The 21,268-nt window shown below is 33.4% G+C and overlaps 6 protein-coding genes across 7 annotated transcripts; 4 read left to right on the forward strand and 2 right to left on the reverse strand.

The window, feature by feature from the left end:
- The first annotated feature begins 605 nt into the window (after positions 1 to 605).
- LOC128397018 (uncharacterized) lies at positions 606 to 7,025 on the forward strand. Its single transcript, XM_053357683.1, has 10 exons — positions 606 to 1,411; positions 1,747 to 1,935; positions 2,000 to 2,300; positions 2,366 to 2,459; positions 2,539 to 2,686; positions 2,754 to 2,849; positions 3,195 to 4,272; positions 4,334 to 5,205; positions 5,269 to 5,417; positions 5,523 to 7,025. The coding sequence occupies exons 1-10, from the start codon at positions 1,279 to 1,281 to the stop codon at positions 7,023 to 7,025; spliced, it is 4,563 nt and encodes a 1,520-aa protein (XP_053213658.1). The 5' UTR covers positions 606 to 1,278.
- A 57-nt stretch (positions 7,026 to 7,082) lies between these two features.
- Positions 7,083 to 9,722, reverse strand: LOC128396783 (dnaJ homolog subfamily C member 2-like). 2 transcript variants are annotated; one of them, XM_053357400.1, is made up of 6 exons: positions 9,541 to 9,722; positions 9,148 to 9,448; positions 8,998 to 9,087; positions 8,782 to 8,926; positions 7,765 to 8,702; positions 7,083 to 7,678 (listed from the first exon to the last, which is right to left on the reverse strand). In XM_053357400.1, exons 2-6 carry the CDS (start codon positions 9,407 to 9,409, stop codon positions 7,266 to 7,268), a joined length of 1,848 nt encoding a protein of 615 aa, XP_053213375.1. In that variant the 5' UTR covers positions 9,410 to 9,448; positions 9,541 to 9,722; the 3' UTR covers positions 7,083 to 7,265. The 2 variants fall into 2 exon arrangements, with proteins under 2 accessions (XP_053213375.1, XP_053213374.1); XM_053357399.1 differs by having other exon boundaries at positions 9,148 to 9,722.
- Positions 9,723 to 9,872: 150 nt separating this feature from the next.
- On the forward strand, positions 9,873 to 10,928 carry LOC128396784 (uncharacterized). Its single transcript, XM_053357402.1, has 2 exons — positions 9,873 to 10,185; positions 10,310 to 10,928. The coding sequence occupies exons 1-2, from the start codon at positions 10,164 to 10,166 to the stop codon at positions 10,903 to 10,905; spliced, it is 618 nt and encodes a 205-aa protein (XP_053213377.1). The 5' UTR covers positions 9,873 to 10,163; the 3' UTR covers positions 10,906 to 10,928.
- Positions 10,929 to 14,253: 3,325 nt separating this feature from the next.
- On the reverse strand, positions 14,254 to 15,652 carry LOC128397059 (RNA 3'-terminal phosphate cyclase-like protein). Its single transcript, XM_053357726.1, has 2 exons — positions 15,121 to 15,652; positions 14,254 to 15,039 (listed from the first exon to the last, which is right to left on the reverse strand). Exons 1-2 carry the CDS (start codon positions 15,563 to 15,565, stop codon positions 14,327 to 14,329), a joined length of 1,158 nt encoding a protein of 385 aa, XP_053213701.1. The 5' UTR covers positions 15,566 to 15,652; the 3' UTR covers positions 14,254 to 14,326.
- A 9-nt stretch (positions 15,653 to 15,661) lies between these two features.
- Positions 15,662 to 16,750, forward strand: LOC128397060 (uncharacterized). Its single transcript, XM_053357727.1, has 2 exons — positions 15,662 to 15,906; positions 16,031 to 16,750. The coding sequence occupies exons 1-2, from the start codon at positions 15,885 to 15,887 to the stop codon at positions 16,624 to 16,626; spliced, it is 618 nt and encodes a 205-aa protein (XP_053213702.1). The 5' UTR covers positions 15,662 to 15,884; the 3' UTR covers positions 16,627 to 16,750.
- Positions 16,751 to 17,768: 1,018 nt separating this feature from the next.
- Positions 17,769 to 21,055, forward strand: LOC128397058 (uncharacterized). The gene is made up of 3 exons (XM_053357725.1): positions 17,769 to 18,209; positions 18,285 to 18,522; positions 19,765 to 21,055. Exons 1-3 carry the CDS (start codon positions 18,080 to 18,082, stop codon positions 20,657 to 20,659), a joined length of 1,263 nt encoding a protein of 420 aa, XP_053213700.1. The 5' UTR covers positions 17,769 to 18,079; the 3' UTR covers positions 20,660 to 21,055.
- Positions 21,056 to 21,268: the final 213 nt, after the last annotated feature.

Genomic DNA, 21,268 nt, shown 5'->3' on the forward strand with positions numbered 1-21,268 from the left:
TTCAAGCCGAATTAATGTCTTTCTCTTTCTCTCTCTTACTTTCAGCTTGAGAACGCAAGTGAAAGCGGTAACATTTAATTACCATTCTGATCACAATTAACCAACATTTAAATCTAATCTAATCTTAAAATTAACCAGGAAAAAAGCTAAGATGTAACAATTATGATCTCAAGTTAATTTACATTAAATCGTTATGTTTATCTGTTCTAAAAGTTCATCTTCGATTCGTTCATCATCCCAACGACTCGTTTCTGTCCCTCGACGAGATCAAATTAACGAAGCACGAATGTTAAGACCAATGACTGAATAAATTTAATGTATAATTTTAGATAATTTACTGATTGTCGTAATTACGATGCCTGATAAACTCTGATAATCAGAAATCATTTTGATTCAATTTGATCGTTTAATCATTGACACACCTTAGCTCCTGGTCTCAGGGTTCGGTCACTCAATTGGTACAATTGAGACTTTAATTGTTCTGCTCTTCTTTGTTTTAATTGTTACTGTTTTTGTTTCTAAGTTTTATTTATATTTTTTTAACTTTTCCCGATTAACCGGAAATCGTAGCCTATAATTGTAATATATTATTCATAGTTACATAGTGGGAGTTAACTAATTGTGACAATTTCCGCTGTTGGGTCACTCTATTGGAACCAACAATTAACGATTCTATTGAAATCAGGTTTCTATTTCATTCTTTTAGTTAAATGCTAACAAACCATTTAGTTAATTTGTTTTCGATTTTTACCTCAAAAATGATTGACCAACAATCAACTTAATTAATGACAATCCCGTGTGATTTAGCTCAATTTATTAATTGCATCTTGTAAGTTATCAATTCTAATTGTGAAAAGTTTAAAATGGAAACAATTAAAAATAGTTTTTCTAATCTTGTTCGCAATTCAATTAATTTTTCGTTGCAATTATTTTATCTGTGATTAATTAGTAATTAATTTGACTTTTTGTTAATTATTCTCATCTTTAATCAATTGAGATTGATTTTCTCAATCAATTCTTAATTTAAAACTCATTGGTTACCTTAACCTCGTCTAATTGTGAACGGATATGAGACCTTGATTGTGATTTGGATCAATGTTATAGTTGTAATGTTTATCTAAATTGTTGGTACAATTAGAAGTGAAAAACGACTGAATCAACTAATTGAGTTATATCGTGTTTCTAATTGTTACATTGATTTTCATTAGCTTTGAAATGTTTACAATTAACTTGATAATCTCTATGTAAATCTACGTAAACTCTCATCTTTAATTGTCAATGTCATTTACTAATTATTTCAGTTTGCAAATCGTCCAAGCGGACAAATTTATTTTCCTTGTTACTTTAATCACGCTCCTGGAACCAACTAAATCAACTAATTATTATGATTTTCTTGAAAATCCAATTCAAGGTAAGTAACTTATTGCCTTTGTAATTAGTGTACAACACGAGGTTAATTGCTAAATTAAATTACAATTTAATTGTAAAAAGTACAATTACTATGATCTGGCAAAGTTCCGTCAACCTGACAACCTTTGACTGTAACAATTTACTGATCGTCAATCATCATTTTCACGTTGATGCATTTGGATTTAATTTTTTCTGCGCCAGTGAAGTCAAATAATTAAGAAACGAAATTAATTGTGATATAATCTTTGCTATTATTAGCAATTAGAGTATTTCTCAATGTTGAATCTGTTTTATTTTCCTCGTGTCGATTGTACTTCAATTCAATTGACAATTCAGGCTGTGCGATACTTGGCTATCCAAAGGCCACTTTAAATGAGTGCGGCTATTGTGTCGGTAATGGGACTGGACTTAATGAGGATTATGGCAAAGATTGTCTTGGTATCTGTCATGGTTCCGCCATTGTGGACTGCAAAAATGTCTGTAATGGGTCAGCTTATCGAGATGAATGTTCAGGCCAATGTTTAGGTGAATACAGTCGGACGAATTTTCGATTGTTTTTATTATTAATAATTATTCATTTTTCTATTAGACGAATCCTCTGGTCAATCAGAATCAGCTCGAGATTGTCGAGGTGAATGTATCGCACCGAATTTATCGTCCGCACAATTACCTTATCGATTAGATGATTGTGGATATTGTCGACTTTTAGTAAGCGAATCAACGGCTTCTTCTTATGCCGATTGCTCTAAGCAATGTCATCCTCCTGGTCTATCAACGTCTCGGTCAGTTTGTGGTCATTGTATTGGTCCAACTTCTAATTTAACGGAAGAAGATGTGAAAGATGAATGTGGAAATTGTCTTCAAGATAAAGCTTATTGTTCATGTAGTAGGTAAGTTGATTGGTAACAATTAAGGAATAGAAATTGATTAATCTGAAATCGGAATCAACCTACAGAGATCCGAAGCTATGTGGATGTGACAATGTTGACGTTTGCTACAAGATCAGGTCAATCGAGCCAAAATTAATCGAAAAGGAATCAGAAAATCAGGTAGATTTTATCAAAATTATTCTAAATTCGATTGATTTGAATTGTTTAATGATGTACAAAATTTATCCATTTTAATTAGATTCTGTTAATTGGTTACTTCCAGCCAGTGACAAGTGATCTTGATTGTGTTTACCGCCATGAATCAAGTGATGAAGATGCTTATTCGCCAATATTTTTCATACCAAACAACAAAACTTCAGTTTATTGTTCAATTTACCCTCTAATTGGTGAGTTTAATTGCTGCCTAATCATTTGATCAAAAATTTTAATCGTAACTCTTTTTACTGGTAACAGAAGGGATTTATACGATTGGATTAAGATCGAGAAGTGGAAATCTCAACTTACCTGATTCTCCTTCAAATAAGGTCTTTGCATTTGATAAAATCAAAGGTAAGTTCAGTTTAGTGAAATTTTAATTGTCATTTTTTGATAATCGAATCAGTTGAACAATCAATTTTTTATCAATAAACAAAAGGCCAAGGAAATATTGATTATCTTCAAATTTGAATCTTTTTTTCTTCGAGTTCGAATGCAAGAAATGGGTTAATTGTAGATTTAAGTTGTGAATGTTACACTAATTGTATTTTAATCAATCGTACGATTTACAAGGCAACAGGAAACACAATCGAGTTAACTTAACCAGCCTTTCACTAATTGTAGCACTAACCATAAATCTACAATGAACTTGAAGTAATTAATGAACATTTTCTCACAATTTGTCTTTTTAATTAACAGCTCGTATAACAGGTATGCAACCATTGGAAATACTAACAACTCAATTTACTGAGGACATTGAGCTGACCTTTGATGGACCAAGTTTATCAACGATTCCTAATCTCAATTTAATCTGTTTGGTTGGTAAATCTGATTCAGATGAAAGAGATTCAAATGAAGTTTATGAATCGGAATCAAGTTTGATTGTCACTGGGACGAAGCCTTATAGTTGTAAACTTCCTAAACATTTAGCATCTTCATCAAATTCACTTTTAATTACTCCAACAATTGATGGTATTCATCCTTTATCATCGCCATTTACATTCACCTTAATTTCACCAGCGCCAACGATTTCTCATGCGAATTGTTTCATTTCATCTGATGGTCTTGCAATGGTCATCATGTTCAGTCGTCCAATCGACGTTTTCTCATCTCAAGAAATGAATTCAATTGGTTCTCATCTATGTGATCATATATTAGCTGAGGAAAGTTCAGATAAATTGTCTAAATATAAGCGACTTTATTGTGTTTGGTCAAGTAAAGTACAATTGGTCATATACTTGCAGAAACCAATGGAAGAAAATGTTTTTGAATTAATATTGAGAAAAGGGATTTTCAAAGAGGATTCAGCAAATATCGCGCTGGTTAATGACGAACCAATTAAAATTATCTTGCGAAAATTAACAACCGAATGGTGGGTTTATACACCGAGATTGGTGATTACTGGACCGTCGGAAGTTCCTAGATGTGGATTATTCTCATTATCTGGACACTATTCTTCACCCAAAGGTACAACTGGACTTACGTTCAAATGGTCAGTGACTCGAGATAATAAAGGTTCATCTTTGGATTCTGATGATTCAATTTCTGAAGAATTAGCTCATTTGATTAGTACAACTTCCTCTCAAAATCTTGCTTTGGATGCTGTTCTTTTCGAACCTGGTGTCGGGTACCAGTTCACATTGACCGCCGAAGCTGAAGATGGAATTGGTTCATTAACTGCTACACATCGATTGATTCGATTTAATTACGATGCACCGATCGTCAGCATTTACTCGAACATCATGTTACCAGCTGAGCCTTATTCAGTCGATACAACGTAAGTCAAAAGTTCTCTTGTTACGACAATTTAGTGATCTAATTTGTTTTGATTCTTTCAGAGCGATTTTTTGGGCTGAGGCTTATATTCCAACCTGTGTAAACCCTTTTCAACGGGTCGGTTTATTTTGGAAGGTCGCTGATCCTCAGGTTAAATTTAACTTCACACTTACTTACCTTTCTGTCTACATCTTGAGTCCATTTTCACTTCCACCAAATCATCCGGTCACATTTTACCTCAGCGCTTTTCTTGGCCATCGAATTAATGAGACGAGCGGTGCCGCTTTCTCATTAGTCGGTCAACAATCACCTCTTCGTGCTTTAATTTCTGGAGGATCACCAATGATGGCTTTCGGACATCAATCAGGTCCAATCACGATTTCTGGCCTCTCTTCTGGCGATGGAACTAAAAAACCCATTACTTATCATTGGAACTGCTTGGACAGTGATACGCACGAACCTTGTTTCTTTAATTTCGCTTCATTACCTGATAATGATTTGGAAACTGTATCAAGTCGTAATTATCTTTTAATCAATCAATCAATGCAAAAAGAATCAAGTCTCACACTCGATTCGTCAAATTTTCTACCAAACAAAGAGCTCATTCTAAGTCTTCAGGTTTACGATAGAAATGATACAAGTCGAGTCTCTGATCCCGAATTAGCGTTAATCAAGATCACAGAAGGCGATGCACCTCAAGTGACCATTGGTTCAATTTACATTCGCCGTAAGTACCGGGCCAATCTTCGTAGTCCTCACAATTTAGCAATCATGGTGCCAGCTCATAATCCACTACTAATCAAAGGAACAGTTAAATCATCGGGACCATTAAGTTACTTGGGTTGGGAGGCAAATAACTTCATTCATCCTCTCAACTGGAATACAAGGAGAGGAGCAAATGGTGAAATTCAAACTGAATTACACATTCATTCAGGTAACTTTCCAATTCATATTTATTTTCCATTCACTAATTGTCTCATCTCTTACACAAATTTAGATCATATTTATCCCTACGGTTTACATGTATTCAAATTAAAAGCTTGTAACCCGAACAATCAATGTTCAGAAGCGTCGACACAATTTACTGCTTCTCAAGGAGTAACTCAATGTTCAATCACAGTCCCTGCTTATTATGAATATGAATTAGTGAGTAAATTTATCATTCAAATTTCTCATCTCAATTTCCCTACTTTAACTAATCTATTGTTAATATAATCCCTTAATTGTTAATCTTATTCTCTCAATTTAAAGGTGACGATTTCAGTTGAGAAGTGTAATATTCCTCCAGGCTATGGACCTTTGGTTTATCAGCTCTATGGGATTAATGATGAGACGGAGGAATTGTTTCCAATCACAGTACCACAATTTTCAAACGTCTTCATTTTCCCAGGTTTACCTGCAATCGATTCTGAACATACTGAGAATACTTTTGCGCTTAAATTTTGCGACATTTTCAATTATTGTGATTTCGTCTTCGCCAATCCAACAATCGTCTATCCAAATGAAAATAAAACCTCATTAATTGCTGATTTACTTAAATTGGCTCAGAAATATAACATTGGTGGTGATCCTTTTCATGCCCTCGAATCTGTTGGTGTTATTTTAAAGGAACCAAATTTAGATAATTCAATAATGCACAAAGCGATGACCGATGCTATTGAATATAATCTCGGTGTCCTTCAACGTCCATCACAGTTACTCAATCGGGGGCAGATCTCGTTATCGTTTGGTATATTGTCCGAGTTTATCAAAAAATCAGAGAATAATTTGCAAAGGCAAAGGGCAATGGATTCGATTCGTCGATTGGCTGAAAAAGCTTATTCACTCGAGATGTTACCTGATTTGATGGCGATTAGATCGACACTTTTCAATTTAATGTTCCCTTACAGCCGAGGCAATGAGTTGATTGTCGAGGCAAACGATTTACCGAAAACTTTGAAATCGAGTAGACAAGCATTTAATGTGCTTTTGCAAATGGCCGCTGCTCAACTTCCTCTTGGAAAAAGAGTTGAATTTGGGACTTACAACGAATATCCAATAGACGAAGATGGTGAAGCCGATAAACAAGAGAGGATTTTCAAAACAATTATGGTTCATGACAAGAAAATTGAAGGAACACATTTGAAAATTGGTGATATCGAAGCGACAATTAAAATCGGTACATCAATTAAGAAGCGATTCTCTGGTCCTTGGAGATGTTCAGAGACAAAGTCCAATTCTCTTTGTAATTCAGTTGTTTATTCTTACACAATATTCCCCGTTTCTGGTCCATTTCCTGAGGTATCGGACGGACATCGAATTGCTCCGATATTAGTTTTAAATGTCTTCGCTCCAGGCTCCGGGAGATTACAGACAATTAAGGGAGGTTTAAATGCCGTTGAAATGACCTTTACTTATACGGGTAATCGCACCTATGGTCAAGATTACTTGACCAAATGCAAATCCTGGTCTGATTCTAAAGATTCTTGGAGACCTGATGGTGTTCATTTGTTACGAATTTCACCAGAACGTATTTCATGTTGGTCTGGATTCATCGCTCCATTTACCATCTATCGGGTGCCTCAGCGATGGAACGTCAGTGCAGTGGTCTCAATGGTTCTCGGGGGGTTACTTTTCTTCATTATCGTTAGTTTCACTATGATTATCTGTTCTAAAAGTTCATCTTCGATTCGTTCATCATCACAACGACTCGTCGCTGACCCTCGACGAGATCAAATTAACGAATCACGAATGTTAAGACCAATGACTGAATAAATTTAATGTATAATTTTAGATAATTTACTGATTGTTGTAATTACGATGCCAAAACTATTTTTTAGTGAATTTTTGTTTCATTTTATTGTTGAATAAAAGCACATATTAGATCCATAGATTGTTCACGAAAAACGATTTATTTTGGCATCAGACCAAAGAATCGAAAACGCTCTTGGTAATTGATTAGATGTTTCAAAAAGTAAATATGAAAACAACCGCGAGGAAAAATACATGAGCAGTTTACTTTTTAACACTCGCATGAACTGCGTCTTTAGCTGCTTTTTTGGCCTTCACTAATTCAACCAATTCTTTATAACGTTTTATACAATCTTTTTTGGTTCGACCAGGAATGCATTCGGCGATTCTGTCCCAACGCTCGGGAGTCGACGCTGGATAAGATTTCAAGGCTTGTTCTAGTAACTGTTGTTCAACGCTCGTCCATGGTTCTGGCTCTGAATTTTCTATTTCTTCCGTCGCTGGAGCAGAAGAGTTAGTTTCTGTAACCGATTTGGAAACAGTAGCATCGGGAGTCGAAGGCTCTGTTGGTGCAGCTTCGTAACGTTGTGATGTTTCCTCTTCTTTAACTGTTGTCTTATTGTTTTCTAGTAGCTTATTAACAGATATCCTATTCAATTCTTGCTTCAGATTAGCATCTAAGTGAAAAGAAAAATAAAAGAAAATATCTTTGTAGGTTATTGATATTTTCAAGGGAAAACTTTGTCTTGTCGCAAGTAAATACCTATTTTATTAATGTCCTTGGCTTGTGTTAGCACTTCTCTTGCTTTTCGATGTTTGTTATGAGTTGAATGTTGGTTGACAAAAGCAGCGACTACTTCCCATCTATTTAATGTTCCAGCCGGAAACAGATTAACGGCTTTGATTAAAATTTGAACATCTTCGGGTGACCAAGTTTTCGTCGATGTACTTTCCCTAATGTCATTGTTTTCGGATGATTTTGATTCAATTGAAACAGATCCTCTTTCGTTGTCTTTCACTTTACTGATTTTGGATAAAAACACGTCCTTCTTTTCATCTTGAGATGTTCCTTTTATCAGGTTGTCTTTGAATTCACTTAGTTCGATATTGCTAAAAGTTATACAAATTTTGTTAAGTTCTTGTATATAACTAAGCCTCTGATTATCATCACAAGCGAAATAATTAAATTCGTCAAAAATTGATTCGATTTGTTTGACATCCTTCTTTCTTCTCTTCTGAGCTGCTATTTTCTCCTTTTTCTCTTGTTCTTTCTTCGCTTTCAAGGCATCTTCTTCTTCTTTTTTCTTTCGAGCAATAGCTTCTTCTTGTTCTCGTTTACGTCTTTCCTCTTCCTCTTGTTTCATTTTTCGAGCTTCTTCCTTGGCTTTTTTTTCCATCAACTTCTTATTCTTGACTTCTTCCTTGAATTTAATAATTCTCGGGTCACATGCATAAGCATTATCGACGAGTTTCCTAATTCGAGCGAGTTCTTCTTTCTTTTTCTTTTGCCTTTCCATTTTATTCTGTCTTTCAATCCATTTTCTTTCGCTTCTATCTTGTCCACGCTCTTTATCCTCTTCATCTAAGTATGAATATTCCCGCCACGAGTCGAAATTGTACCAAAAGTGATAAAAATTTTCAACATAATCCTTAGAGCAAAATTCATTTCCTAGCTGAGGTACATATCTGGAATTCGACCATCTAAAAAATAGAATACAAAAGAAAAATATTTTTAGAAAATTCAAACATGATTGACTTTGGAAGGCCTTTTCAATATTACCTGGAGTTACGAGCAAAAACGGGAGCAAATACACCATAGAAATTTTCTTTAGAATTAGAATTAACTGATGGAACAGTATCGTCGAAGTGTTCATCAACACTGTCATAAGATTTTCTTTTAATTGGATCTCCTAGAATCTGAAAAGCTTTAATTAAATGGAAATAGAGTGAATGTTAAATTGACAAATCAGTCTGCATAATCGAACGTGATATTTACCTTTGGTTATACATGAAAAATAATCGGTCTCATCATCTTTATTTTTAACACCTCGTTTATCTGGATGATGAGTCAAAACCAATCTCCTATCTGAGAAAATGAATGAACACATTTTAGTCAATCAATTGATTCAATTGCTCTGATACTCACAAGCTTGTTTAATTTCATCATCAGAAGCCGCATTTCTCCTGCTGCCAAGACCGAGAACTCTGTAATGATCTTGTTCTTTCCATCTTCTAGGATCCAAGCTTTTTAAATAATCCTCATCAGTTTCAAAAAATAATTCCTCTGATTTAGTTTCTTCTTCAACCGGTTCATCGGGGATTAATTTAAGCTCAATTAAGTAACGTTTCCACCAAATATGATAAGGAGTAATATGAACCAAAGCTTTATTGAGAGGACCGTAACTCATGATGACAGGACACTTGACCAAGGTAAACACTAAAATTGACTAAAAAAATTAAATATTATCACCAAACAATTACGATGAAAACGCCTGAAGATGGGAAAGTCTGAAGGAGAAGAGAGAGAGAGAATCTTCACCTTTAAGAGTATTGACACAGATTGACTATGAAAGATGACAATTAGAAAAGAATAGATTTAAATTTAATTGGATTAAAGTGGATTTTTATAATCACCGGATCATCATTTTAATAAGATTAAATTGATTCAGTCAATTTGATTGATAAATAAACACCAATAAATGTTTACGATAAATTCACCACGAGACAATCCATGTGACGCGTGAGTGTTTCTCTCGACGAGAGATGTCGCTCAAGATTCGTTCCTGGCGCAGAATTTGAGTTGTTACGAATTCAAATTGAATTTTAAAATTCAATTTTTCTTTCATTTCGGATTGTGATCTAATCCGTTATGATAGAAACGGTGAGAAGTAAAAATTAAACAAGATAAAAATATTAAAAAGTGACAGAGAGATATTCAGAATTTTATTTCGAATAAAATAAAATGTGTTAGAACATGTTAGTTGTCTCATCTGAATGATGACAATTGAATGATTGAGACGTTTAATTTTGGACATTTTATTTTATTTATACTTTCGGTGAACTTATTCAAAGTTAATCTTCTATTATTGGTGACCATGACTGGCCCATCGCCTGTGATTGGTTCAACTCGTCGATTGGAATCTCATCTTCTTGGTATAAAACATGGTCGCTAATTCATTGGAAGGTCAGTTTAAGTTTTTGTTTCTCTTGTTGTTGATCTTTGTCACCTTAACTTCTCAATCCAACTCATTCTCTCGAAATGTTTTCTCTTCTTTCATCGTTTTGTTTACTTTCTCTTGCTATTGTAGCTTCATCTCTCGATGTCCAACAATCGCCCATCATCGTGTCTCCAGTTGCCCAAACTGCTTCCGTTGTTCAAACTCCGATTGTCAATTCGCCAGTAGGTTCAACACCAGTTCTTGTTGAGCCACAGTTTCAAGAACTTCCATTAGATGTTCAATTACCTTCTGTTGTTGACACCGAGGAAGTTTCTATCGCCAATTCACCGACTTATTTGAAAGAATTTTCGATGACCGATCATCTGTTTCCTTCATTCAAGAAAATCAGTTCTTCTTTCTCAACTGGAACCTCTAAATTCAAGTCAATTTTACCAGGAAATCCATTCAAAAAATGGTCTGGAAAAAGTGAAGATGTCGAGATAGTTGAGGAAATTCCAGTGGTCGCAGTGAAAGAACGTGTGGACCCAATTCCTTACAAATTCAATAGCGAGATTCCTAAAAAGCTCATCGCCAAAGCCGCTGCTGTTGGTCAGGCCAAACTGACCCAATTGGCTGCCGCTAACAAGGGTAAACTGAATGGACCAGGATTACTTGAGGCAAGTGTCAAGGTTCAACACCCAATTGTTGGCAAACAATCAGCTAAAATTAAGCTTTCAACTGTTTAATATCTGAAAATATGTAATAATAATCAAAGAAAATAATTGATAATGCAAATTGATGAGAAAATGTTTAATGATTGAATAAATAGTGAGTGCAATAAAAAACAATCAGATTAATTGTAATGGTCAAAAACTTTTTCGATTTGACTAAAAGCCAAATTTATTCTTTTTCTGGGTTTTTTCTTCGTTCACTTTGAACTTCGTAATTCGAGTATCATAAGCATAAGCAGCGTTCATGAATCTCTTGATTCGAGCGATTTGTTCCTTCACTCTTCTCTGTCTTTCCGCTTTGTTCCATTTTCTTTCGTGTTCACGTTTCGCTTTCTGAATGATCTCCGAGTTAAATAAATCGGCCTCTTGATAGATCCATGGAGCGATAATCGATCTTCGAGACCATTCACCATGTGAACGACGAACGATTTCCTCTTGGATTTGTTGGTGGACTGATAATTTTCTTTGGGGTCGTTGTTGAGACTCTTTTTCTTCCTGAATCTTTAAACTCAGTGGAACTGAACATCCATCAGGAATTCCAGCTCCAAATCGCTTGACCACTCGATAACCAGCATCGGAAAGTGTATCATCATAATCAACCATTTTAACCACGGAAAAGTCAAACGTTTGCTCAAAACAATCAACAAGCAAAGATAATTAAAAAAACAATAAGATGAAGTTTCAAAAACTGTCAAGGATTAGTCACAATCACAACTTGATGAGAATTGTCACAAATTAAAAGTTGAATCAATCACAAAGCGATTAATGAAAGTTGTTCATTTGAAGGATAATCTTTTAATCCAGTAAAAGTCACAATCAAAGTAAAAGAGTCAATTAAAAGAGAAAAGAAAAGAGAAGTGAATTAGAGAGAAAGTAAGTAAAAGAGTTAATTGTTGGCGGTTTGATGATTAGTCGAAAGTGAAGTAAATTGTCTCAACTCAATTGCGCTTTAAATAGATTCACTCAAAGCTCCCAACAATCAAGTTCTCTCTCCCACTCTGTCTTAATCTTCTCCCTCTCCCTCTTCCTCTTTCTAACATTATCACCTTGCTCTTTGTTAGATGATGATGATAATTAAGATGATGATCTCGTGGTGGAGGATAAACAATCAGGGTTAGCAAGAAGAGGAGGAGCAACAATCAAATAAATCAATGAGTAGATTTGTCAACAATCAACATCACAAAGATAATTGTTGGTTAAAGTAGCTCATTGGTTAACTTGAAGTTGACAATTAACTTTTTTACATCAATAACTTTTGAAAATCAACAGAAAAATTGAATTTAACTCAATCAAAAATGAAGCAGTAATCAAATTGATTATTTCCTTTTCATTTTAACGTTTTAATTGATTAACTTTCGTTCTTGTATTGAAGGTTCTTCAGATTAAAGATTAACAATAAATTGTTGTGATCAAAGAGTAATGAAAAATTCATTGAATCAAAGATGTTAATCTAATCTACTTTTAATCATATTCTTTATTCATATCATATGAATTTTTCCCGATTCGAGGAGATAATTAACTTTATCCCTGTTTACATTTTCATCTGATTCATGATTAAACTCAAGATGAAGATGATTGTTACTTTAGCGTAAATCCCCAACTAATTGTGATATTAATTACCGTTGATTAGATTAACGAAAGATAATTGGTTCAAAAGATGAGAAATTGTCAATAATCGTACTGAAAATTAAATTTTACCAATCAATCACATTCCCGGATACTAATTATCAGAAATCATCCTCACCAAATTAACAGTTAATTGTTATGATTTAGAGGATTGTGTTAATTCATTGTTTTTGCTTCATCTTAATTTAAATTCCAAATTCTTATTAATAATTATGATTTCGGGCAATAAGTGAAATCCGATTTGATTTATTGGTATTAATTGATTACTCCACAGCTATTTGAGTAAATTGTTATCCATTAATTGTCCATAATTAAAATGTAATCGTGAGAATGTAATTTAGCCAGCTTTCTATGGAAAACATGTAATGTTAATGAGTTACAATCAACCGACAATCAACAGACAATCAAATGATAAAGCGCTACAATTAAATCTAATCACAAGTCTAACAAATATTATGAAAGTCCTTCGATGGTCAGTTGCTGGCCAAGGTCAGTCGCCGATGGCGATTTAATTTTTCAAAAGAAACAGAGTAAGTGATCAGTTAATTGTTAAATCAACAACTTCAAATTTCAATTGAAAAAGCAATCAACTAAATCATTGAACCCAAAGTTGACACAAGTGATCAATGATTGACCATTGCATAAGTTTTAATTGTCAACGAGACACAACAATTAGTTATCGGCAATCAGGTAATGAAACACAATCAACGAAATCTATTTTAATATAAGAAACAAAGACCATGCAACTAATCAATTAATTGACATGCAAAGTTAAAAATAGTTTTCAAGACAACAATCAAATTGAATTACTATTAGTTAATTGCTCTACAATTCAACTAATCATAGTTTTTTAGTTAAATTAACTAAAATAAACTCAGGCCCTGGAACTAGTAGTTAATTATAGCCAAATCTCATGCTAATTTGCAACCAGAAACCTAATTGTAATTAAAATTATCTTTCATCTAGTTAATGGTATTAATTCAAGGTTTAATTCAGTTTCTTAAAATAAATTGCTTGTAATTAGTTGGATTTAACTTTTATCTTCAGTTAATTTAATTAATAGAAACCCTTCCCTTGTTAACAAATCTTTCTTAATTTTGTTATCCTTGATTTATGCAACATTTAATTGCCACTCAGATTGTCTTAATTGTTACAAATTCATATTGGTGATTACTAATTGTACAATTCAATATTTTGGCTTTTCACTCTCTGTGATTCATTAACAAAAGTTTAATAACTTGATTGCTACAATCAAAGAGCCTTAATAACAGGCAGTTAATTAATGTTCAGCAGTTTCAAAGGCCATTTATTATTGAAGAGTTGATTCAATTGAAAATTGATAAAATCGTAATCAAAAACTTTAGTCAGGTAATTTGATTGTGATCATTTTCTGCTGAGTGATTAATAGAATCATGATAAACAATTACCCCAATCAATGTTTCCAACTATTAATAGTTCTAGAAACAGATTAACTGCTTCGATTGAACATTTGAACAACTTCGACAGACCAAGTTTTCGTCGATGTATTTTCTCAATTGTCATTTTTTCGGGTCATTTTGATCCAATTAAAACAGACCATGAAATGTACCTTTCATCGGGTCGTCTTCGAATCCACTCAGTTCGATATTGCTACAAATTATACAGAATTTGACATTACATGTATGATCTTATCCGTTAGAACCGAAATGGCCTAAAACGAAAACTTGATGAAATTATTATAAAAGCGAAATAAAAATGTTTAGAGTTTTATTCAAAACAATTTATTGTCAAATCGAGGTAAATGTTTACAGTTTCATCTAAATGGTAACAATTAGATGATTGTTTTGCTTAAATTCGAAAATCCTATTCCAAGACAAGTGGCCTTAATTTTCTCCGAACCTTTTTTCAAGGCTGCATCTCGATCATCTTCTTCGTCTTCTTTTCTGTTCACTTCTAATTTGAATGTGATTTGTAGTATTTGTTTCATGTGTTTCAACAATTGCACAGTAAAGGGAGACAATGGACCGAATTCAACTTTTGAAATATCGGGTTGACCCAAAGCCATGTACAAACAAACGAGACTTTGGTTAATTGAACTGACACAACCACCGCGATAAATTTCCTCAAATAAACAGTACACAGCTTCTTGAGCAACGTCTTCGGGCATAGATGGACCTTTTGAACTTCCAGAGGGGTTAGAATAGGCTTCACCAGTATATGTAATCCCTTCAGTTGTTTCGGCAACTAAGCAAAGTCCGAATCCAGGAGATGCTCCACTGTTTTTACCCTTCAAATGATCAGAATGAATATAAACATCGGGAATAAATTTCAAAAGTAAACCTTTGGATTTATCGATGATACGATTTGCAATATTTGGCGAAACCCGTGTAGCCAAAGCAATACCACGAATACGTTTAATTTTACCAGGTTTGAGTAGATTAATTGGTTTAATTGTGTTTCGAATCGGACATTTGAATTTGATTTGTCCTCCTCCATTAGGCGGCATTCCCCTGGAAACAACAGTCAATTCAATATCAGATTTTTCTGCAAAAAAGGCAAATCAAAGGTTAAACACAGAGAATTGAAGTAAGATGAATTGTTAGAAACTGATAATTGATTACTTACCCCAGACGTTGATTAATTTAGAAACAAGAGGAATTGTTGATTGACGAAGTGCATCAACTGAAACATCTAATTGATCATTAGTGATTCCATTCAAGGTACATTCAATTGGTTGTTTACAAAATGGAGCGAGAGTGATTAATGGCTGAAGATAATAAGTAATGGATCGACCAAGGCCACAATCATGTTCAACTGGTCCACCGAACAACAGTCCAGGTTTGAAGGTCAATTTGGTACCAGTTTCATCGATCAAAAAAGTACTTCCATTAGTTAATTTGACGATCAATTTAAGAAAAGATACTTCAAAATCCTTAAGTCCAGGTTCCTCTTCTCGAGATCGGATTTTCTCAATCATGATCGGTTGACCGGAAAGAATAGACAACATTATTCTAATCCGAAAACAATTAGAACCTTCGAAAATATTGTCTCTAATTACACTTACACTCATTTTGCAGAATTAACAATTTTAAATCCAATTAAATCACAATCAAAGTAAACGAAAATTATTTCATCTCAAAACGTAAACAAAAAAAACACATGGGAAAAGTCACGTGGTTTCCAGGAATTGTTTTCTTTTTTCAAAAAGACAACAATTGAAATCTTTCGTATTTGAATTTTGCTCGAAGGCCTATTGATGTGGATTTAAGGATTAAATTGATCTTTTGACTTATTCAAAGTTAATCTTCTATTATCGGTGACCATGACTGGCCCATCGCCTGTGATTGGTTCAACTCGTCGATTGGAATCTCATCTTCTTGGTATAAAACATGGTCGCTAATTCATTGGAAGGTCAGTTTAAGTTTTTGTTTCTCTTGTTGTTGATCTTTGTCACCTTAACTTCTCAATCCAACTCATTCTCTCGAAATGTTTTCTCTTCTTTCATCGTTTTGTTTACTTTCTCTTGCTATTGTAGCTTCATCTCTCGATGTCCAACAATCGCCCATCATCGTGTCTCCAGTTGCCCAAACTGCTTCCGTTGTTCAAACTCCGATTGTCAATTCGCCAGTAGGTTCAACACCAGTTCTTGTTGAGCCACAGTTTCAAGAACTTCCATTAGATGTTCAATTACCTTCTGTTGTTGACACCGAGGAAGTTTCTATCGCCAATTCACCGACTTATTTGAAAGAATTCTCGATGACCGATCATCTGTTTCCTTCATTCAAGAAAATCAGTTCTTCTTTCTCAACTGGAACCTCTAAATTCAAGTCAATTTTACCAGGAAATCCATTCAAAAAATGGTCTGGAAAAAGCGAAGATGTCGAGATAGTTGAGGAAATTCCAGTGGTCGCAGTGAAAGAACGTGTGGACCCAATTCCTTACAAATTCAATAGCGAGATCCCTAAAAAGCTCATCGCCAAAGCCGCTGCTGTTGGTCAGGCCAAACTGACCCAATTGGCTGCCGCTAACAAAGGTAAACTGAATGGACCAGGATTACTGGAAGCAAGTGTCAAGGTTCAACATCCAATTGTTGGTAAACAATCAGCTAAAATTAAGCTTTCAACTGTTTAATATCTGAAAATATGTAATAATAATCAAAGAAAATAATTGATAGAGATGATTGTTAATGCAAATTGATGAGAAAATGTTTAATGATTGAATAAATAGTGAGTGCAATAAAAAACAATCAGATTAATTGTAATGGTCCAAAAACTTTTTTCGATTTGACTAAAAGCCAAATTTATTCTTTTTCTGGGTTTTTTCTTCGTTCACTTTGAACTTCGTAATTCGAGTATCATAAGCATAAGCAGCGTTCATGAATCTCTTGATTCGAGCGATTTGTTCCTTCACTCTTCTCTGTCTCCTTTGTTCCATTTTCTTTCGTGTTCACGTTTCGCTTTCTGAATGATCTCCGAGTTAAATAAATCGGCCTCTTGATAGATCCATGGAGCGATAATCGATCTTCGAGACCATTCACCATGTGAACGACGAACGATTTCCTCTTGGATTTGTTGGTGGACTGATAATTTTCTTTGGGGTCGTTGTTGAGACTCTTTTTCTTCCTGAATCTTTAAACTCAGTGGAACTGAACATCCATCAGGAATTCCAGCTCCAAATCGCTTGACTAACCAGCATTGGAAAGTGTATCATCATAATCAACCATTTTAACCACGGAAAAGTCAAACGTTTGCTCAAAACAATCAACAAGAAAAGATAATTAAAAAACAATAAGATGAAGTTTCAAAAACTGTCAAGGATTAGTCACAAATTAAGAATAAAATCAATTTGGATTAAGTGGATTTGCTCTTAACTCTCTCATCATGCTGACCTTTGTTAGATTTTAAGAAAGTTTCAAATCAACCAATAAAATTGCTTTTTACACTTGACAATTAGAAAATTTTCCTTTAATCATGTTGATCAAACTAATCATGATCCAGGTGATAAAACAAATTGTTTTTAATTTGATTAAACGACATCTCTTGATGATGATAAAAGGGGAAGGGTGAGGTTGATATTAACGAAAGGATAAAGAGGAAGATGAAGACTGATTGATGAATGAAACTGCGTGAGTAGATGATGATGATGATCGCAAGTTAATCACAATTATCTGACAAACTAATGATAATAATGGAGGATAAATGATGACGAAAAGATGATGGTTTCCATAGAAACCATGGAACAAGAATCAACAGAGTTTATTTTATTTTCCTCTCGTAACACATTAACTTATCTTGTTACTATTTTTCTCATAGTTTTAAACTCGATTTGATTGTGAACAATTAATTATCACAATTAGTTCATTTTCTTCAAGTTCTAATTACGAAAAACATTTCTCATCAATCAAGTTTAATTTTAATACTCAAATCGTAAAGTACCAAATCATTTAGCTCTTGATCAGAGTTTGGATTGATTGTTTTTCTGTGATAATCTTAATCATCGATTGATTTTGTGGATGTAAAACCTTTATTAGAAATGGAATTAAATTGTGTTGATTAATTGTTTCTCAATTGGATTAACTTTTGGTATGGATGGATCACGATTAATGGATCCATCGAATTCAATCCAATCAATCCACGAATCAGCACCTTCGTCTATTAACATGAGATCTTTGGACAGTTCTGGTTATTTAACTGGTCAGTTATTCATGACTTCAGGTAATCAATAGTTTTCTCCCTCATTAATTAGCCTTCTTTATGGTTCTATTAATTTGTATGATAATTATTATTAAGGTATTCTAATTGTTTGGACAATGCTCATCATTTTCGGCCTAATTGTGACCATGGTCAGTATCCTATTGGTTTATAAATCACGACAACGACGAAATAAAAATCTTAACCCATTGGAGGGAATTGGAACAACTAAATCAACTAATTGTAATGGTCAAGAATCTGGTTATTCGGGTGAAACAACTCCACCTAATTTAATTAACATCGCTAATTGTGCACCGGTCACTCGGCGAATCAAAGTGTAAGTAATTAATTAACTCACTCACTCGGAGAATTAACTTCTTATAATCAATAATATACTAACGACAATATAATCACTAATATTATCTTGTAATAATCAACAAAAACAACAATTTAAGTTGAAACATTTATAACTAATTACAAATGATTAGTTAACTGTACCTGGTTAATAGTAGTTGGAAACAATAATTAATCAACCAACAGATAATAGTAATCATAATAACAGGAACAGCAATAAACAATCAAATTGACATGTAAAAGGCACCTTTTTGTTAACCATCAACAATTTACCTCATAATCATTGGAACAATTAACTTTATCCAGTCAACAATCAATCTGTTGATTCAGTTGGAGATAACATCTACGTCTATCAAATTAAATAGTCTTGGGTCAAATGAGTAGTTCACAATTAATTAAACAATTTAATCAACTTTGATCAAATAGTTTACACCTTTGATTGTTCAGTGAATCTTAATGATCAACTGATTATAAAGATTCATCAATTAATCCTGAACTTGAAATTATCATGAAAACCCTTATGAGGGTTTCAAGGTTCATGAGGTTGAATGATTAACATAATGATTGTAATTAGATTTAATCTAGTAAACTTGGTAATGAAAATGGTATCAATCAAATACACAATTTATTAATAGCTCGTAATCATTAAAATATCAATAACAACATTTATCATGAATAGAAATTGTTTTTAATCAATATGAGACAATTTAAAATAAATCATTTGATGGTAACGATTCAATTGATTCAATTAATTCATTTCTGTATTAAATTTGAATGATTTAATAATGATTCAAATTAAGTAACATCGATAATCATTTTGATAAATTGAATTTTAATTCAGTTGTTTCCAAGACTTAATTGTTGTAATGGATATAAAGGTTATTAGTTGATTCTAAGGAAAATAATAAAGTTGATTTGATTGATTGGAATAGTAATCATTTGATTTTTCATCGCAAAGTTTGCACTGTGATTGATTGTGATTAATTTGGATTAATTGTTTCAATTGATTTCTTGTTATTTGTAAAATAAATTATTTGATAGTTTGAAAGTTGGTCTGATAAATATCATTGATTAACTTATATCACCAATGGTTATTAGATTATTAGATATTAGTACAAGTTGATTAGTTGATTATATAAGAAAAGTTGAAGAAACTAATCACTAATTAGATAACCGAAATTGAATTAAGATGATTACTGATGTAATTTGATTCTATTTGATTTAGATCATCTTCTTATGCCTCGTTAACAAGTGATTCGTCATCGGAAGAGGAATTTCCTGAAGGAAGGAGGAAAAGTCAGATATCAATGACCCACGAATTAACTGTTGGACCTAAGGGGACAGTTCGAGCGTTTCCTGTTCAACCATTAGCTCGGGAAGGTTCAGGTCGAAGTTCAACTTCGTCGGTATCTTCAAGTGCTTCAAGAGGTTTTCCATACCAATCATCATGTAAACCTCCTGGACATTCAGTGGCAACGACATCAAGTATTGGTAAAGATGAAAAGAAACCACAATTGACCATCTCAATGTCAATCAGTTCGGAATCTAATATGATTAAGGTGACCTTGATTAAATGTGATCACTTGAAACGTTCAATTGAACCGAAAGAGTCAACTTTTCGAAGGGTAGTTCGTGCTCGTGGTCTGTCCAGTGGTTTCTTACCTCTTGGAATCATTGCTCGAATTTATTGTTTATCGGATATAAAAAACGGTTCAATTATTTCTCGACACTCATCTACCTGTAGTTCAATTGGCCCTGGAGCGAGTGGTAAATGGAGTCGATCAACATCAACAGACTCGGACGGGGGAAATTCCCAATCTCAGCCTAAAAGTGCAGTTCCCGTTATGGAAACTCCGTTGATTAAATCTCGAAAAGGTTCATTCATTAAATTCAACGAGCCTGTTGATTGTGTCGAAGTGGCAGCCAATGATTTCCCGTTACGAATCAGCCTCTACGAGATGGACAAGAATAAGGTCAAATCCCCGCTTGGCCATTCAATCATCGATTACCTTACAAGCCTTTCCCATGTTACAACTTTAAATCAAATTGTTTTGAATGTCCGTCTCTATGAAACTGTTTTCGATGCAATCAAAGCAAATCAGGAACACAATAAAGATTAAATTGTAACAATTAACTTCTCTTATTATCGTCAAAGGTATGAAACTACTGATTGTTGACCTCAACTTTGAAATCTTAACACTAATTAACGTTTAATTAATCTGTAAACTAATAACAATTTGACCTTCACCTGATTTTATATACTTTATTTATCCTCCATCACCATTATCGTTAATCATCAACTTAAATTGTCAACAATTTATGAAGACATAAAGATTGGATTAATCAATCGATTCAACTTCCGTTGATTGTTTTCTTAATTGTCTTACCAATGTAAATGTTTCCAACTAAATTATTTCCTCTCCTAATACATTATAGTTTCATTATAATTTAGATTAAATTGTGTAAATTAAATGGACAATCAAATAATAGGTAATTATGATTGGAACAAATTTCAATGTTTTTGTTTCTATTTATTTTTGTTAATTGTAATTAACTTAATTTTGTTAAGTTTATTAATAGTTGTTTATTTTTCTTCATAAAGTACAAAATATTAATTTTGTATTCATTTCACTGAGACAATTAACATGTTATTTAATCACAATTAAAACACTTGGAATGTAAATACGTACATTGATTAATATAAATTTTGGTTCTTAATTTTGTTTCTT

The sequence above is a fragment of the Panonychus citri genome, unplaced genomic scaffold (assembly GCF_014898815.1).
Source record: "Panonychus citri isolate SS breed McGregor unplaced genomic scaffold, ASM1489881v1 Contig00028, whole genome shotgun sequence".
In the NCBI taxonomy this organism is placed as follows: domain Eukaryota; kingdom Metazoa; phylum Arthropoda; class Arachnida; order Trombidiformes; family Tetranychidae; genus Panonychus; species Panonychus citri.

Excerpts from the sequence above, each read along its gene's own strand:
- LOC128396783 (XM_053357400.1), bottom strand. The coding sequence starts at position 9,409 with ATGAGTTACGGTCCTCTCAATAAAGCTTTGGTTCATATTACTCCTTAT. Across the intron at positions 8,927-8,997 it reads TTTTTCATGTATAACCAAAG|CTTTTCAGATTCTAGGAGAT; the intron begins GTAAATATCACG and ends ATTTAATTAAAG. Across the intron at positions 8,703-8,781 it reads GTTTTTGCTCGTAACTCCAG|ATGGTCGAATTCCAGATATG; the intron begins GTAATATTGAAA and ends TCTATTTTTTAG.
- LOC128397059 (XM_053357726.1), bottom strand. The coding sequence starts at position 15,565 with ATGAGTGTAAGTGTAATTAGAGACAATATTTTCGAAGGTTCTAATTGT. Across the intron at positions 15,040-15,120 it reads TAAATTAATCAACGTCTGGG|AAAAATCTGATATTGAATTG; the intron begins GTAAGTAATCAA and ends CCTTTTTTGCAG.
- LOC128397058 (XM_053357725.1), top strand. The coding sequence starts at position 18,080 with ATGGATGGATCACGATTAATGGATCCATCGAATTCAATCCAATCAATC. Across the intron at positions 18,210-18,284 it reads TCAGTTATTCATGACTTCAG|GTATTCTAATTGTTTGGACA; the intron begins GTAATCAATAGT and ends ATTATTATTAAG. Across the intron at positions 18,523-19,764 it reads GTCACTCGGCGAATCAAAGT|ATCATCTTCTTATGCCTCGT; the intron begins GTAAGTAATTAA and ends TATTTGATTTAG.
- LOC128397060 (XM_053357727.1), top strand. The coding sequence starts at position 15,885 with ATGGTCGCTAATTCATTGGAAG. Across the intron at positions 15,907-16,030 it reads GGTCGCTAATTCATTGGAAG|CTTCATCTCTCGATGTCCAA; the intron begins GTCAGTTTAAGT and ends TTGCTATTGTAG.
- LOC128397018 (XM_053357683.1), top strand. The coding sequence starts at position 1,279 with ATGTCATTTACTAATTATTTCAGTTTGCAAATCGTCCAAGCGGACAAA. Across the intron at positions 2,850-3,194 it reads TGCATTTGATAAAATCAAAG|CTCGTATAACAGGTATGCAA; the intron begins GTAAGTTCAGTT and ends TTTAATTAACAG. Across the intron at positions 4,273-4,333 it reads CCTTATTCAGTCGATACAAC|AGCGATTTTTTGGGCTGAGG; the intron begins GTAAGTCAAAAG and ends TGATTCTTTCAG.
- LOC128396784 (XM_053357402.1), top strand. The coding sequence starts at position 10,164 with ATGGTCGCTAATTCATTGGAAG. Across the intron at positions 10,186-10,309 it reads GGTCGCTAATTCATTGGAAG|CTTCATCTCTCGATGTCCAA; the intron begins GTCAGTTTAAGT and ends TTGCTATTGTAG.